At 30.2% G+C, this 15,899-nt stretch overlaps 2 protein-coding genes across 6 annotated transcripts; both read left to right on the top strand.

Moving 5' to 3' along the window:
* The first annotated feature begins 1,017 nt into the window (after nt 1-1,017).
* Nucleotides 1,018-11,091, top strand: Cat (catalase). Its single transcript, XM_083038983.1, has 8 exons — nt 1,018-1,350; nt 6,889-7,063; nt 7,222-7,363; nt 8,124-8,274; nt 8,421-8,600; nt 8,696-8,887; nt 8,994-9,230; nt 10,206-11,091. Exons 1-8 carry the CDS (start codon nt 1,033-1,035, stop codon nt 10,605-10,607), a joined length of 1,797 nt encoding a protein of 598 aa, XP_082895109.1. The 5' UTR covers nt 1,018-1,032; the 3' UTR covers nt 10,608-11,091.
* Nucleotides 11,092-12,017: 926 nt separating this feature from the next.
* Nucleotides 12,018-15,853, top strand: LOC145936795 (T-complex protein 11-like protein 1). Of its 5 annotated transcripts, none has more exons than XM_083039363.1 (10): nt 12,018-12,103; nt 12,169-12,313; nt 12,427-12,591; nt 12,898-13,017; nt 13,322-13,435; nt 13,673-13,967; nt 14,056-14,577; nt 14,662-14,846; nt 14,973-15,139; nt 15,223-15,853. In XM_083039363.1, exons 3-10 carry the CDS (start codon nt 12,581-12,583, stop codon nt 15,468-15,470), a joined length of 1,662 nt encoding a protein of 553 aa, XP_082895489.1. In that variant the 5' UTR covers nt 12,018-12,103; nt 12,169-12,313; nt 12,427-12,580; the 3' UTR covers nt 15,471-15,853. The 5 variants fall into 5 exon arrangements, with proteins under 5 accessions (XP_082895489.1, XP_082895490.1, XP_082895488.1 ...); XM_083039364.1 differs by having other exon boundaries at nt 12,051-12,067; XM_083039362.1 differs by lacking the exon at nt 12,018-12,103 and having other exon boundaries at nt 12,110-12,313.
* The last annotated feature ends 46 nt before the right edge of the window (nt 15,854-15,899 follow it).

The raw sequence follows: 15,899 nt of genomic DNA, 5'->3' as shown, positions 1-15,899 counted from the left end.
TGCTTATAGCTCGGAAATTTTCGCTAAGAAGAAAATCTCCAGAGAAGCTGCTTAAAAGGATATCCGGTGGTTTAGAACATCCTCTGTGTATATCATTATTATATTATTTATTATTAGGTACATTCCGTTTCACGCATGATGCGCATGAAACAACAGATGTATATTATTCGTGACGTAAACTATAGATTTTTTATCACTTCATGCATGAAACGGAATGTACCTAATATGTAGCAGATTATATGTAGCAGAATTCACAATCTATCATATTATTTTGATTTTTTTTATCTTAATATTTTAAGGTATTTTACTAACATAAATTTCAAAAAAATTTCAAGAAAGATTTACATGTATATATGTATTAATGATGCATTGATTGATTCATTATCGTATTTTATTTCTTTGAACTATTTTTAAAATTCTGTAACAGAGCGATTGAAGGCTTCGCAATAACGTGAAGTTCTATTTTTATTTAACAAAATATTTATATAGGAAGCTGTCAAACTATTCGTTTAGGTTTGTTTATGTTTATACATTTGTAAACGGTTTAGTTATCTGTAATGAAACACTTTTGACGAACAGTGATGTGTTCTTGACATAATCTGATCAACGTACAAAACTTTATTTATAAGAAGTTTATATATTTAAGATAACTTTTTAAAGTATATTATATATTTTATCACTTGTGAGAGCATTTACATTTTTTTTTCTATTTGACTCATTAAAATCACATCTCTTTCGAAAATACGAATATGCATATAAGATAAATATAAAATATATAATATATAATTATTTAAATTATTTATAAATATAATTGTTTTAGATGTAAATATATAATTTTGTTTTAGGTGTAAATATATAAAGTTTTTTCGAATACAAAATAACGTTCGGTAATTAAATATAATATAAATAATTTATTTATTCTGTAATAAAATAATTATATATATTATCATAATATTAAATGTATTATTATTTTTTTTATATAGATAAGATACGATTCAAGATCTTTCTCGCAAGAGAGAAGAGAGCCGAAGAATGCCGAAGGTGTGTTCGGACTTGGTCCGGCTCTTACGAACGATATCGCCGCTGCTCTTGCGTCGACGTGACGTCGATTGCGTCGATTCCCGTTCCCACTCATCCGTCATTCGCCTCCGCCATTCGTGCGGACGCGATAAAAGGTCGCCGTCGTCGACGCCGGCCAGTTATATCTACCTACGTCGCCGCGAGGAAACGCCGGGAAACGCGCCGATTCATCAGAGGAATTGCAGCTGCGAAAAATCGAGTGACAGGATGTCTTGTCCAGTGAGAGATCCGGCAGCGGAACAGCTCAACAATTACAAGATGATTCTCAAGGTAAGAGATTTGCTGTTACATCGTAGTTTATCGCGTATATGTGCGCGCGTGTATATTATATGCACGTTGCAGCGGTGCTCAAACGATTCTCTCGTTACATATCGTGATTGATTACGTATTTCGATCCATTTAAAGAAAAATAAATTAAAATAAATTAAAAAATTTATTGCATTTTATCTCGAATCACCATCATTTCACGATACTCTCATCGGTTCCGACTTTGAATTGTTATTATTATTGTATCACCTTGTACGAAATTAACACATGTGTGAAATAGATGATAATTATATAGAGGCGATGAGAGTGACTCAGCTACTTTGTAACTGATTGCAATTGCGTGCTATTGATTACATTTAGAAAAAAATATATATCTTTTAATAGAAAACGAATTAAAGCAAAGTGAAAAAAAAACTTATCTTTATTTATTCAAGAAAATATATATCTGAAAATTGATTTTTTTATCATATCTCTCACATTGTTTTTATTATATTTCTATTATATATTATTTATATATTTAATATATATATTTAGAAATAGGATAAAAACAAACACTTTTGATTGGGACTTTGTTGTTAAGTTTTATATATTAAGAAAAAAAAAAGAAATCCAACATATAATTCGATAATATATGCTTCTTTAAAAAGAAAAATTTTAAAGAAAATTCTCCATGTCTTGAAAATAATATTTTTCCATTATTTTTTTGTACCACATAATACATAATAATTGCACTAGATGCATTGAAAAGTAAGGAACAGTTTCATTAGATGGAATCGTAAATATGTGATCGATCGTGTAAATTATTTGCTACAGATTGTGTTCATTGAATTATACGTGATGATAAAATATACTAGCACGAATATAAAAAATTCTTAGTGAAAGTTTCGTTCAATAGTTATTGTAAAAACTTTATCCTTTACCCAGGAAAAAAATGTCTATATATAATCAACTATAAATATATATAATTATATATAAAATATATGTTCATTATTATGTTCATTAACTATAAATAAATCTATATAATTATATATAAAATATTTTCTTTCTCTTATATAATCTCAGTCTGTATATGTATGAAAAAAATTGCCTATATACAATTATATGCAAATTTGTGTACGTGGACAATTTTTTCAAGTTCATCAAAAACCACGTTTTTCCCCTTAAAAAAAATTCTATACACACAAACAGAGATTATACAAGAGGAGATTTTTTATATGGATTTATTTTATATATATAATATACAATTATATATATTTATAATTATATCACAATTATATATGTTTGATTATATATGGATATATGTAGATTTTTTCCAAAGATATAAATACATTTATGACGATTATAAAATATCTATTCGATGTGCACAATTATTCTAAGATTTAAAATTATTGCATTAGAAATATTTATCTACGCGTATAATTACTTCGTAGCTAAATTTAACGAAGCCTTCTACCTTTTAATATTAAAAGATCTCTGTTTATAAAAACGTTTAAATATTCAATAAGAAAGAACGAGTGCCCTCAATTGTTAAAAATGCTCAATCATCGACTTTATTTTAATAGAATATCCTGTACATTCAAATGATTATGTTTATGATTCACAAAATTGAAAACAAAGCTATAAGTCAATTTTTGTCATTTTTGTCATTTTGTCATTTTTACTCGAATCTGTTGCGTAAGCAAAAATCATCAAATTAAATATTTATCTAAAAAAGAGGATAAATTTACCTCAAAAAATAAATGCAAAAATTATTCTTCTTTTATTATTTTTCCTGTACATACAGGCAGAAATTATACAAGAGAAAGCATATGGGACACATTTTTATATACATATAATATATAATTATACAAATATATATTTATATTTGATTATATATGAAATTTTTTTCCGAGATATAAATACATTTATGACAATTATAAAATTCCATCACTGCAATTAGATTTAAAATTGAGTAAGTAACGTTATTTTTTGAGTAAATATATTTTGATCTTGAAGTAATTTTAATTTTTTGGCTAAATATATCCCCATAAATTGTCATAATACTCATGATTTTTTATATTTATGCAGTTTATGCATAAAGATTTGTTTTGTATTACAATTTGTAATATATTGTAAATTAAATCTTGCTTGTAGAACAAACACTTACAGTACTGCATCCACAGTTGCAATGAATTTTATTAAATTCTGATACAATTCTGAGCAAAATATCATACGAACATAATTTCTAGTCTTTTTGATAGCTCTCTCAATTGCACATCGTAAAAAGACCTTGTCCGCATTCAATATAATGAAAACTTGTAATACCGGATTCTAATATTAGTTTCTACATCATATATTAATGCGCACCACTCAAAAGATAAAAACATTATATCTATGATAAGAATGGAAATCCACCCACATGTTACCTAAAAAATTGCAAAATTTAAGTGATACGGATACAAGAATATGATATGCTTCTTTCTTCTTATTTTCTAATATATAAGAAAAATAAAAGTTACATCAAAATTACTCTGTCGATTTTATAAAAAATCTAATAATTAAATACTCTCATAATTAAATAATCTCATAATTAAAACTGCACTTTGTAACTGGAGCAAAAATAAATAGTCATTTTTTACAGCATTTCTTTATTTAAATAGAATTAGAAGTTAAATTTTACAACTCTCTACGAGATGCTTTTCTCACGCGAGAGTTTTATTTCAGCTGCTGCATTTTTTTTTTTGTTTTTGTAAAAATCTTTGAAATTAATTTTATTTATAAAACTGTATTCTGTAATTAAGGAATATTTATTTGGCATCCTTCTCTTTTTTTTTCTAAAAGAAATCCGTCCTCGACATCGTCTCCTACTATTCAACGTTCAAAGAGTTTAATATTCGAGAAGAATCCGAGGAGAACTCGAGAGATAGAATCTTAAATCACACATATTATTGTGATTTATCGCAACGCACTTTAGATTTTTCTCGATACATCGCAATCTTTCTCTCCGGTTATCCTCGAAACATTTGATTAAAAAATCACAGAGCTTTATCTGTCACGTTACTTCGAAGATGATGATTGAAAAGTGTGCGTTTATATATTTTTTACTTCTCGCGATCGAAGATGATTTGTTTTGCACGGTAAATTATATATGTTTTAATACATATACTGGATTGAAAATAACTAACTAAATAACTGATTGCGTCATAGTGGCGTGATGAAGAGCGTAGATAAGTTATGGATTAGTTAAATATTGCTGTATACTCGATGAGTGACATTTTTATATAATCGCCTATCGTCTATCAGATCGAATCAATAAAAAAATATTCGATATTAAATCGCTTATCTCGCGCCAGAGATGATACATATCATCGGTGCGACGACACCCACTTTATATGTATTTAGGTGAAATTTTTATTCGGATCATTAAAAAAAAGCTTACTTACGCATATGATTTACATGCCGAAGGAGTTGGCAACAAGTGATGCCGAGCGCACTAACAATAATCGATTTCAAGACATTATGCGCTGTGTCATGTTGAAAACAAAGTTTTCAGGCGTTGCGCGATTCGACGCGAGAGGTGTGCTTTGCAAAAAAAAAAAAGTAGTCGATGTAATATGTAAATTAACTGCAAATTAACTGCGACGTTCCGTTAATCAACGTATAGTAAATAGGAATCATATCACGCACGCTGCAATCTCTTTTCGTGGCTTAAAATGGTAAAAAACTTTTAAACTTTGATAAATAATAAATATAAATCTAGAAAACATTATTAAATATTATTGTTATACATCATTTTATAATATATTCAACATTTTTAATATTTATATTTGTTTTAAGACACAAAGTTTCTGTGGAAAATTTAAAGACAACATTGTTAGCATTTTCTTAGTTTATTATATATATTTTTTTTCTGGAAAATAATACTGGAGAATTAATTGTAATAATTTTACTCGCAGCAAAAAATTACACTTTCTAACAATTATATTTTATAACAACCTTTCAATTGTTTAATAAGTACCTATCTATTTTTAGACGTCATCGTAGAATTGTGAGAATTTTAATAAAGACATGAAAAAAATGATATTTATATAGCTATTAAAAATATATTCATCAGGGAGAAAAATTTACGAATTATTTTAGGAAAATAAAACTATAGCATTGAAAACGTTATACTGAAAAAATTTATGTATCGCAATATCCGCTTGCGATGTGTAACTTGTGCAAGATAATTCTCGCGATTAATATCATCGGTTTATTTTTTATATAAAATCAGTTATTTGCCAATTTTTTTATTAATAGTTTTTGCAACAATTGCTTATCTGAGAGAAAACTTTCTAATTTAATTAAAGATAATTCTCGCGATTAATATTAGTCTAGTTTCGATATAAAATCAGTTTGGCAATTTTTTTTTCAATCTAGCTTTTGCGATAATTGCTGACGGAAAAAAACTTTCTAATTTAAAGAAAAAAAACATTGATAACGAACAGGTGATTATGACACTAGCTCTTCAGTCATAGATGATAATTGCAAATAACAAGATGTCGAAGTGGGTTCTTAGATGGTAGATATGATTTCGAAAGAGTATTTATACGTAGGATGATCCTTTGCACACCTTTATATTATAGATGATCGACGGATATAAGATTATCTTTTTATCGTATTACGATTTTATCGCGATTTTTATCATATAAAAAGCGCGCTCGCTCTCTTCTAGTTTGTAGTTTCATTAACGAAATGAATAGTGACAAGGGGCATCATCATGTCCATCGCGGTTTTTCCCTCGCGTTTTGGAAAAAAAAGAAAAAAATTAATCACGAGAAGATTTCTGATTGTGTAACAGAATTTTATACGGCTACTATTGGTACAATGATTAAGTTGTCGCTTAATTAATCTCTATGTGTGTGCTTCTCATAATCAAAATTCAACAAAAATACCACAGAGTCTTTCTGAAAAACTCGTTGCTCCAATAAACAGTGAACTGATATTAAAAAAAGTGATGTGATTAAAAGATTGTTCGATTATAAATATTTTTAAATTTTGATGATTTTTTTAATGACATATAAGATCTCGAAGTCTTCACGAATTTTAGTTTCTATCATGAGAACTGTTTTATATAAAATCAATAAAAATATAAAGACTATATTTGATGACTATATAAAGACTGTATTTAGCAATTTTATATATAAAATATATAAAATTGTCATTAAAAAAATCATCAAAATTAAAAAATATTTATAATCGAACAATCTTTTAATCGCATCACTTTTTTTAATATCAGTTCACTGTTTATTGGAGCAACGAGTTTTTCACTATCAGATAATAAATAGGAAAAATAATTTATAGGAATTTTTGTTTTATATAAAACAAATTCACACTGTCAGATAATAAATAAAAAAAAATAATTTTATAAATTTGTTTTATATGAAATAAATTTATTTCATATAAAACAAATTCACTGTCAATAAATAGAAAAAAAATAACTTTAGGAATTTGTTTTATATAAAATAAATTAATTTTGCGTCAATCGACGAAGAATATTAATTTTGATTTACCTTTTTACAGGGTGAGGGACCTGTATTATTAACTGCAAATGGAGCACCCATTCCCGAGAAGAAGGCCAGCCTCACGGTTGGTCCTCGTGGACCCATGTTGCTGCAAGACTTCGTTTACCTGGACGAAATGTCGCATTTCGCCAGGGAAAGGATCCCGGAACGAGTTGTACACGCGAAGGGAGCTGGTATGTTTTTTTTTAAATTTATTTTTATTATTTTTACAGGCACAATTCTTTATATATAATCTATTATTTTTATTATTTTTTTAAATATTTTTAGCTTCAATATTATCTATTAATTTGATCGATTAACTTTATTTACTGTGTTTTTTTTTCTTTTCAAGGTGCGTTTGGCTACTTCGAAGTTACCCACGATATCACCAAGTATTGCAAAGCCAAGGTATTTTCCAGCATCGGCAAGAGGACTCCCATCGCTGTGAGATGCTCCACCGTTGGTGGCGAAAGCGGTTCTGCTGACACTGTCAGGTAATAAATAGAAAAATGCCACAATGTAGCATAAATTATTATCAAATTCTGAAACGCACAGAAGTTCTAATAAATATTCATCCAAAGTATACATCAAAATAATCTTTTTTTATATAAATGTATTTTATTAATATTATATATTAATATTTAATATTATTCTATTTTTTAAAATATTGTTTTACTTATTTATAATTTTGTATTTAATATTTAATAATTTGTTATAATATTTGAAATCAATTTTAAGCAAGTTTAAAATTTTAAATTCAATATTTTTTTACAATATTTAATAATAAATTATCAATAATTTATAATTTTATAATATTAATAGAATATTGATATATAATATTATAATATTAATATATATTATCCTATATATAAAATTCAAAAAATCCTAACATTAATTATTTTAACGAGTATATCATTGGAATAAAGTATGATGCAGCTTCCGCCAGAAATATTCGCAATTACTTTTATCGTTAGTAGAAAGCGAGTGAATTGCTGTCTCGCGGTTAGTTACATGCGTCCGCAAAGCAAATATTGCACTCAAGTGACTTTTCGCGGTAGAGTGATTTTTCATCATTCAGAGCGTGATGCAATAAAGGAAGAACCGTAAGAATTGCATGTTACTCTTTTGAATTGCATTGATGCAACTAATTCGAGTGGCGAAGAGGATCAAATGATGATAAAATAAATATGTAAAAAAATATTCTCGCATATGTTTCTTTTTTCTAATTATTATAAACGATTCATCGTTTTTCAGAGATCCGCGTGGATTCGCCGTCAAGTTCTACACCGAGGAGGGTATCTGGGATATCGTCGGCAACAATACGCCCATCTTCTTCATCAAGGACCCCCTCTTCTTCCCAAGTTTCATACATACGCAGAAGAGAAATCCCGCGACTCACTTGAAGGTTCGTTCGAATGTGATTACAAATAGTCAACTAAGATCAATGGTTAAATTACATAAAAATGTGTTTTCTTTATGTTAACATACGTGGAAGTTGAATTACATATTGCGACATAGACCATATTAATAAAATTTGTCTTCTTTTTTTAGGATGCTGATATGTTCTGGGACTTTATCTCTCTCAGACCCGAAACGACGCACCAAGTTATGTTCCTTTTTGGCGATCGCGGCATTCCCAATGGATATCGTCATATGAACGGCTACGGTTCTCATACATTCAAGTTGGTGAACAGCAAGAACGAGACAGTCTACTGCAAGTTCCATTACAAGGTTCTTATTTTAAGCCAGAAAAAATAATAATATAGCTTCATCTATTTCAAAATTGATTGGAGAGATTACTTAAATATTTTATGTTAATCTGGCAGACCGATCAAGGGATCAAGAATCTCCTCGCGGAGAAAGCCGGCGAACTCAGCGCTTCCGATCCCGATTACTCGATTAGAGATCTTTACAATGCTATCGCTAAAAAGCAATATCCGTCCTGGACGCTCTACATCCAATTAATGACCAATGATCAAGCGAAGACCTTCAGGTGGAATCCGTTTGATTTGACAAAGGTAGATGAGTTGTCATTCTTCGCTTCTACTGATATTCTACTTTATATTCCAATTCTGAGCAGTGTTCCGTTTTTCTTGAAAATTATAACAAGTATTTTTCGTATAGGTGTGGCCTCACAAGGAATATCCGTTAATACCGGTGGGCAAACTAGTGCTGGATCGTAATCCCGAAAACTATTTCGCTGATGTGGAGCAAATGGCCTTCGATCCGGCGCACATGGTACCCGGTATCGAGCCGAGTCCGGACAAAATGTTGCAAGGTCGACTCTTTGCTTACGGCGACACTCATAGACATCGCTTGGGACCGAATCATCTTCAGTTGCCAGTGAATTGTCCTTACAAGGTAATACTCTTGCGAAAAGATAAACCACATGATTACTGGCATTATTTCTAGTTACAATAGAACTACCACGCTCTTTTTATGTCATACTTATTTTGCAATTTGTGAAAAACTTTACCTGTATTTCTTTAAAGAGAAAAAAAGACTCTTCATCCAAGTAACATATATTTTCCATTTTATAGTACTTATTCACATTTATAATGAAAAAAACTAATTTTGATTTATGTAAAAATATTTTATATGAGATTACGTTGATATCAAGAAATTACCTGTCTATATATTATTTTTAATTGCATGCTTAACAAACATTAATGAATAATACTCTTGCGAGAAGATAAACCACATGATTGCTAGCATTATTTCTAGTTACGATAGAACTACCACGTTCTTTTTATGTCATATTTAATTTGCAATTTGTGAAAAATTTTACCTATATTTCTTTAAAGGGAAAGAAATAGAGACTCTTCATCAAAGTAACATATATTTTTCATTTAATAGTACTTATTCACATTTATAATGAAAAAAACTAATTTTGATTTGTGTAAAAATATTTTATATGAGATTACGTTGATATCAAGAAATCATCTGTCTATATATTGTTTTTAATTGCATGCTTAACATTAATGAAAATTGAACAGGTAATGACTGTGCATGATTTAAGCTATTAGTAAAAATTGCTATTCATTTATAATATATATACATAAATTATTATTAATATATTTTATTAAATGCATAATTATTAATAAATTTTATATAATTTTATATAAATATATTTTATTAAATGCATAATTATTAATAAAATTTTTTTTTTTATTAAAATATATTTAGCAAATGTTACTGTGTTTGATTAATATATAAATTACTATTAATATATTTTTATTAAATAAATACATTATAATTTGATTAGTATAATATTTAATGTATTTAATATATATAATGATATAATATGATTAAAAAATGCATTTTATTATCTTGCAGGCAATCTCTGCGATGCATTATCAGCGAGATGGAAATATGCCGATATACAATCACGGGAACGCGCCGAATTATTATCCGAACAGCTTCTCCGGTCCGAACGAGTGTCCGGCTGTTCGTTCGCCGCCTTTCCACGTGAGCGGAAACGTGGATCGTTACAATCCCGAGGACGAGGACGACTTCGGTCAGGCCACTAACTTCTGGAAGAAGACTCTCGACGAGCCCGCGAGAGAGAGATTGGTTAAAAACATGGTCGGAAGTCTGTGCAATGCCTCGGTGTTCATCGTCGAGCGAGCTGTACGAAACTTCGCTCGGGTGGACGTCGAGCTTGCTCAGAGATTGACGGAAGGTTTGCGCAAATGCGGGATACAGATCAACGCCTTGGGAAAATCGGCCAATCTCTAAAGAGGATATATAGATATATAATATATTTGTTTTATTCTTTCTCTCACGTATTTTTGTACTTTGTAGTTTTTACTTAAATATGTAATATTTTACGATATGTAATATTTTAATTGTTTGTCAGAAATTGTCACTGAAAATATTTCTCTCCGCAATGTTATATAACTGCTTTTAATTACTTCGATATATCTCACTCTGGAGTTATTTTTCCCCGTAACTTGTAATAATATATTTTACAAGGGTGTAGGTGCTGGATCTATTTGTGGTGCCTTTTACATATATATAAGATGAAATGTATCCTGCCTATCCGAGGATGAAAACAAAAAAATGCGCATTATATTCTACACTACCAGTTTCTACCGTATTTTTGCTACACAATCGATTATACATGAGTAATTTTTTAGACAGATGATTCGCTTTCGAAGTGCGTGTATGATGGGGATTTATATGTAAATAAAATTTTAAATCACTATAAGATTACATTATATACGTAGCGTCTTTTTTCCACTGTTCCCCCCGCATGATTTCTGCGAACAAAAGGATCGAAAGATTTTACCTTCACACGGATTCAAGGTAGACTGCAAAATGAGTCATATCGCCAATTAGGGTAACTTGTGCAACAAAGCCATTTCGACTGTATTTAAACTGCATTCGAAACGCATCCGCTTTTATTTGTCATTTCGGAGTGAACCGATAAGTTTGTGAGAGAGGTACGTTTCCATCTTTTTACAATCGATAATTAAAGTGCGTATATTTTCAGAGTCTACCGTACAATTTTGTTAATTTTTTTTGTTTTAATTTAATTGTATTAATTATTTATTTTAATAATAATTTAATTTATAATATTAATTTAATTTATGATAACTTTAAGTTATTATTATTATTATTACGCTCCGTCCACATATTTTCTACGTCCATAGTCATATGACATTTGTAAAGGAAATTCTTTAAATCACGGTATAAAAAATTGTCATTTTTCTCGATCTTATGGCTGGGGAAAAAGAGCTAGACGAAGACTCTCTAGGGAATTTTTAAAATCGCGATTTCATGTTGTCATCTTTTTCTCGATCTTATGGCTGGGGAAAAAGAGCTAGACGAAGACTTTCTAGGGAATTTTTAAAATCGCGATTTCATGTTGTCATCTTTTTCTCGATCTTATGGCTGGGGAAAAAGAGCTAGACAAAGACTTTCTAGGGAATTTTTAAAATCGCGATTTGATGTTGTCATCTTTTTCTCGATCTTATGGCTGGGGAAAAAGAGCTAGACGAAGACTTTCTAGGGAATTTTTAAAATCGCGATTTGATGTCATCTTTTTCTCGATGGCATTGGCGCTTCCTAAATTTCGTGTTGTAATGTTGTCATCTTTTTCTCGATGGCATTGGCGCTCCCTAATCTAACCTATATAAGATCTGTTCGTTTCATGGAAATATGCCACACCTCTTCAGATATTTCTGACGTCCATGGTATATATATAATGTATACATGACATATACATAAATGTACGTTTAATGCGCGCTTCGCAGCGTGACACTTTCGGCCAAATTCCTCATCCGAGATGTTGTAGGTGCATAAATACAGTTACAGCTGTTCGCTCCGAGTCGCGACACAGGAATCCCATCGCGGCATGCTATCAACAAACGCACGTGTTTGCAGATAAATCCGATGTGTCGACAAATTTGAGGCCACTCTGAGAAAACCACTTCTTCTTCGTGTGTAAACTGCCAATCTTTACTGCATACGATTAACCTGCGCGACTAATTTATTTACTTATTTTTGATAAAAGATTCTCGAGACTGAAAAGTCGCGTTGTCTTTTTTTGCAGATTCCCCTCTCAGCGCAAATTGTGGGTGTTCTTTTTATAGAATAGGCTCTCTTGACCTCATTCAAGAACGCAGCCTCTCTTCTGTGGTTCACAGATCATGTTACGGCCAATCTTTTAAATATATATATATATACATACATTGACATCCAACATTATGCCAGACAGGTATATACATATTATGTTCTTAAGAGCTTTATCTGAGAACAAAATCTTACAAATGTTTTTTCTTTCAATGATAAAGTTTATTTTAATTTGATTTAATTAATTATTTTATTATTTTAATATTAGTTTTTAATAATAAAATTAATTTTATTTATTATTTTTTTATTTTCAAATTAATTTGTAGTATACTGTAGAATTGTTTCGTGTATCAGCGATTGATTCATCCTTGCTTTGATCATACTGATACCTATCAACCACTGTAAAAATTGGAGGATCTAGATTATATATAATTGAATGATGTTTTGTCAGGAACAAAGTTTTGGTCGGTGCTGGAGTAATATGGGGTGTAACTCTTTGCTGTCTTTTATTTAGTCGCAAGTTATTAAGACCCGTGGCATTGTTAAATTTCATCCCTGCTCTTTTATATTGGTCAGTTTATCAGTTCTTGTCTATAACGATGCGGAATATTTATAGGAGATGTGTTTTACTAATCAGAAATAAACCTTTCTCTGTTTTACTAATCAGAAAATAATTTTAAATACCTAATATTGATGTTTCTCTCTTATCGTTAACAAGATGTTAACAATTAAAAGCTTTATGTATTTTTGAAGTAATTTTTACCAATAATATATATTACCAATTGTGTTTTTTTTTTATTTGATTTTCCTCTCTGTTGCTCCGTTTTTGTCTTTAATTTTGAATAAAATTTTGTTTATCATCTATGATTATTTAGCAATGAAAAAATGAAGAACGAAGATGAACAAGAACATAATGCAGAGGATGTTGGTACATCAATGAACTGTGATAATAATGTACATACAAATGAGCAAAATGAGGTGCAAAATAGGTGCGTAGATTAAAATTTATAACATACATTATAATAAAGACTTAATAGTAAAATTTATAATAAAGATTTATAGTAAAGACTTTACAATAAAATTAATAACTTGTCACATATGAGTTTTCAACTAATGTAAATTTATATTATAATATAAAAAATTATACTATAGCATTTATAATATAAAATTATACTATAATATAAAGATAACATTATGTAATAATATTCTATTTCTTGTGTCAACAGTCAACTGACATCAAACTTCATGATGGGTGGATTAACGGGAGGATCGCCACCGAAATTCGTGTCCTTCGACGAAATTATGAAAACTGCCAATGGAATGAAAAATATGGCTTTAGCGCATGAAATCGCGGTAGATAAGAATTTTCAGCTGCAAAAATTGGAACCGGAAGACGGTAGCTTTCATAGGCGAGTAAAAGAAATAATGCACAAAGCTTTTTGGAATCTGTTGGCGAAGAAGTTGGCCGAGGATCCGCCAGATTATTCACACGCACTGGTTTTATTGAAAGAAATTAAAGAAGTAATTATAATTTTTTTCTTTCGTTTCTGATAAAGAGAAGAAATACGTCAAATATTACATATGATGATACATTTTCTATGTATTTTAGTCCCTGGATGAGCTTGTGCTGCCACAAAATTCCAAAATCAAAGAGAACATCAGAGAAGTACTCGATCTAGACTTGATCAAACAGCAAGCGGAGAAGGGTGTATTAGACTTTCATCATTATGCGCAGTACATAATCTCTGTTATGAGTAAGATATGCGCGCCAGTCAGAGACGAAAAGATCAAGGAGCTCTCGCAACAGGTGGACATAATTGAGACATTCAAAGGCGCCATGGAACTGTTGCAGCTGATGAGATTGGACCTGGCGAACTTTACCATCACTATGATGAGGCCGAACATCATCGCCTTGAGCGTCGAGTACGAGAAAACAAAGTTTACCGAATTTTTGAAGATTAATTCCAACAGTTTGCAATACACAGAAAGATGGTTGCTGAGACACTTCGACCCAGAAAAGATCGCCAGTTCATCGAGCAGCGATGCTAATAATATAAGACAAGTTACTCATTCTCTAGTGACGGAGGCGTATCTTGATCTTCTGGAATGGGACTTCAATCCAAATGCTGAAGTATGGATTTATTTTATAGAAAAATATAGGATTCTATGTTACTTGATATATGTTTATTATATAAGCTGAATATGTTTTATTTAGACACTGATGTTGGATCAAGGAAGACTTCTGGAGTTGCGCGACATAACCAGTAGATTGAGCGTCATAAGTTCTGTAATATTGTTGGTTAATAATACAATCGGTGCACCGATTCACGGGGTTTCGAGCTTTAAAAAAAATATTAAGGAGCACTTGAATGCGCTGTTGGATTCTGTACATTCCAACAAGTATGTTCAATCATAAGTGAGGATAAATTATAATTAAAAAATTATTCATTTTTTTTCTCTACAAAATTTATGTGGTTCATTATTAGCTCAGAATATTATATTCAGAATTTATTAATACAATTGCAGGGATTTGGAAGCTGCTATGCCAAATATTGTACTTCAAGTGAAAGAAGATGTGAAAACAACTTTACGGGAAGTCGATGCTCCAGAGTTGTCTCCAGAATTAGAAACATTGTTAGAAGGCCAGGTAGCTGATCTTGTAGATACGAAACATAAAATCCGATATCTTGTCAGTAAGTATATAAAACTCAGTTTGAGACGATTAAAAAAATATCATAATTAACATTTGACCGATATGAAATAAATATTGTTTTAGCTCTGCGAATTAGACAGTTCCTACAGAAAATCATTCAGTCGCAATCTATTACGCCCCAACAAGTTCCGCCAGGTCTCTCTTCGCTGCAAGAAGAATTAACAGCAGTTGCAGCCCGATTTGTAATACTTATCTCGCATAATCGCAGTGTATTTGGCGAATATTACCAAGACATTGTCGCAAACGCATTTGCGAAAACCGATATTGACAATAACAAGGAGATACATGGAGCACATACCATGGAATTGTAAAAAAAAAAGTGACAAAGTGAAATTATACACATACACACGTATGATGTTAATATATTCTCGTTATGCCTCCAGTTCTGAGAATATGCATGATTATATCAAAATTGTTTATAACTTCAATTGATTATATAAAGTTTTTCTCAAATGATAAATCAGATGATGACAAGCACCGAATTTTATCTGTATTCATTGTACAACTCTTTTACTAGCGATATGATAGATTTCACTTTTTTGAATGCTATGTTGAGACATGCTATATACGAGGTGCAAGTGTACATAATTTTTCATATTTAATTGTGTATAATGGATGATATATTCACAAATTATATATATGTTTAACAAAATAGAAGAGATCTATATTTATTATGATTCACGAATTCATTATTAACGACGAACAGTGAAACAATGCTTGTTCTTCTTTCTTTTTTTTCA

This window comes from Prenolepis imparis, unplaced genomic scaffold (genome assembly GCF_030444845.1).
Source record: "Prenolepis imparis isolate NDT839.2.m4 unplaced genomic scaffold, iyPreImpa1.0 SCAF_5, whole genome shotgun sequence".
NCBI classification, from domain to species: Eukaryota; Metazoa; Arthropoda; class Insecta; order Hymenoptera; family Formicidae; genus Prenolepis; species Prenolepis imparis.
Note: the sequence above shows the minus strand (reverse complement) of the source record. Positions and strands in the feature narration are given on the sequence as shown.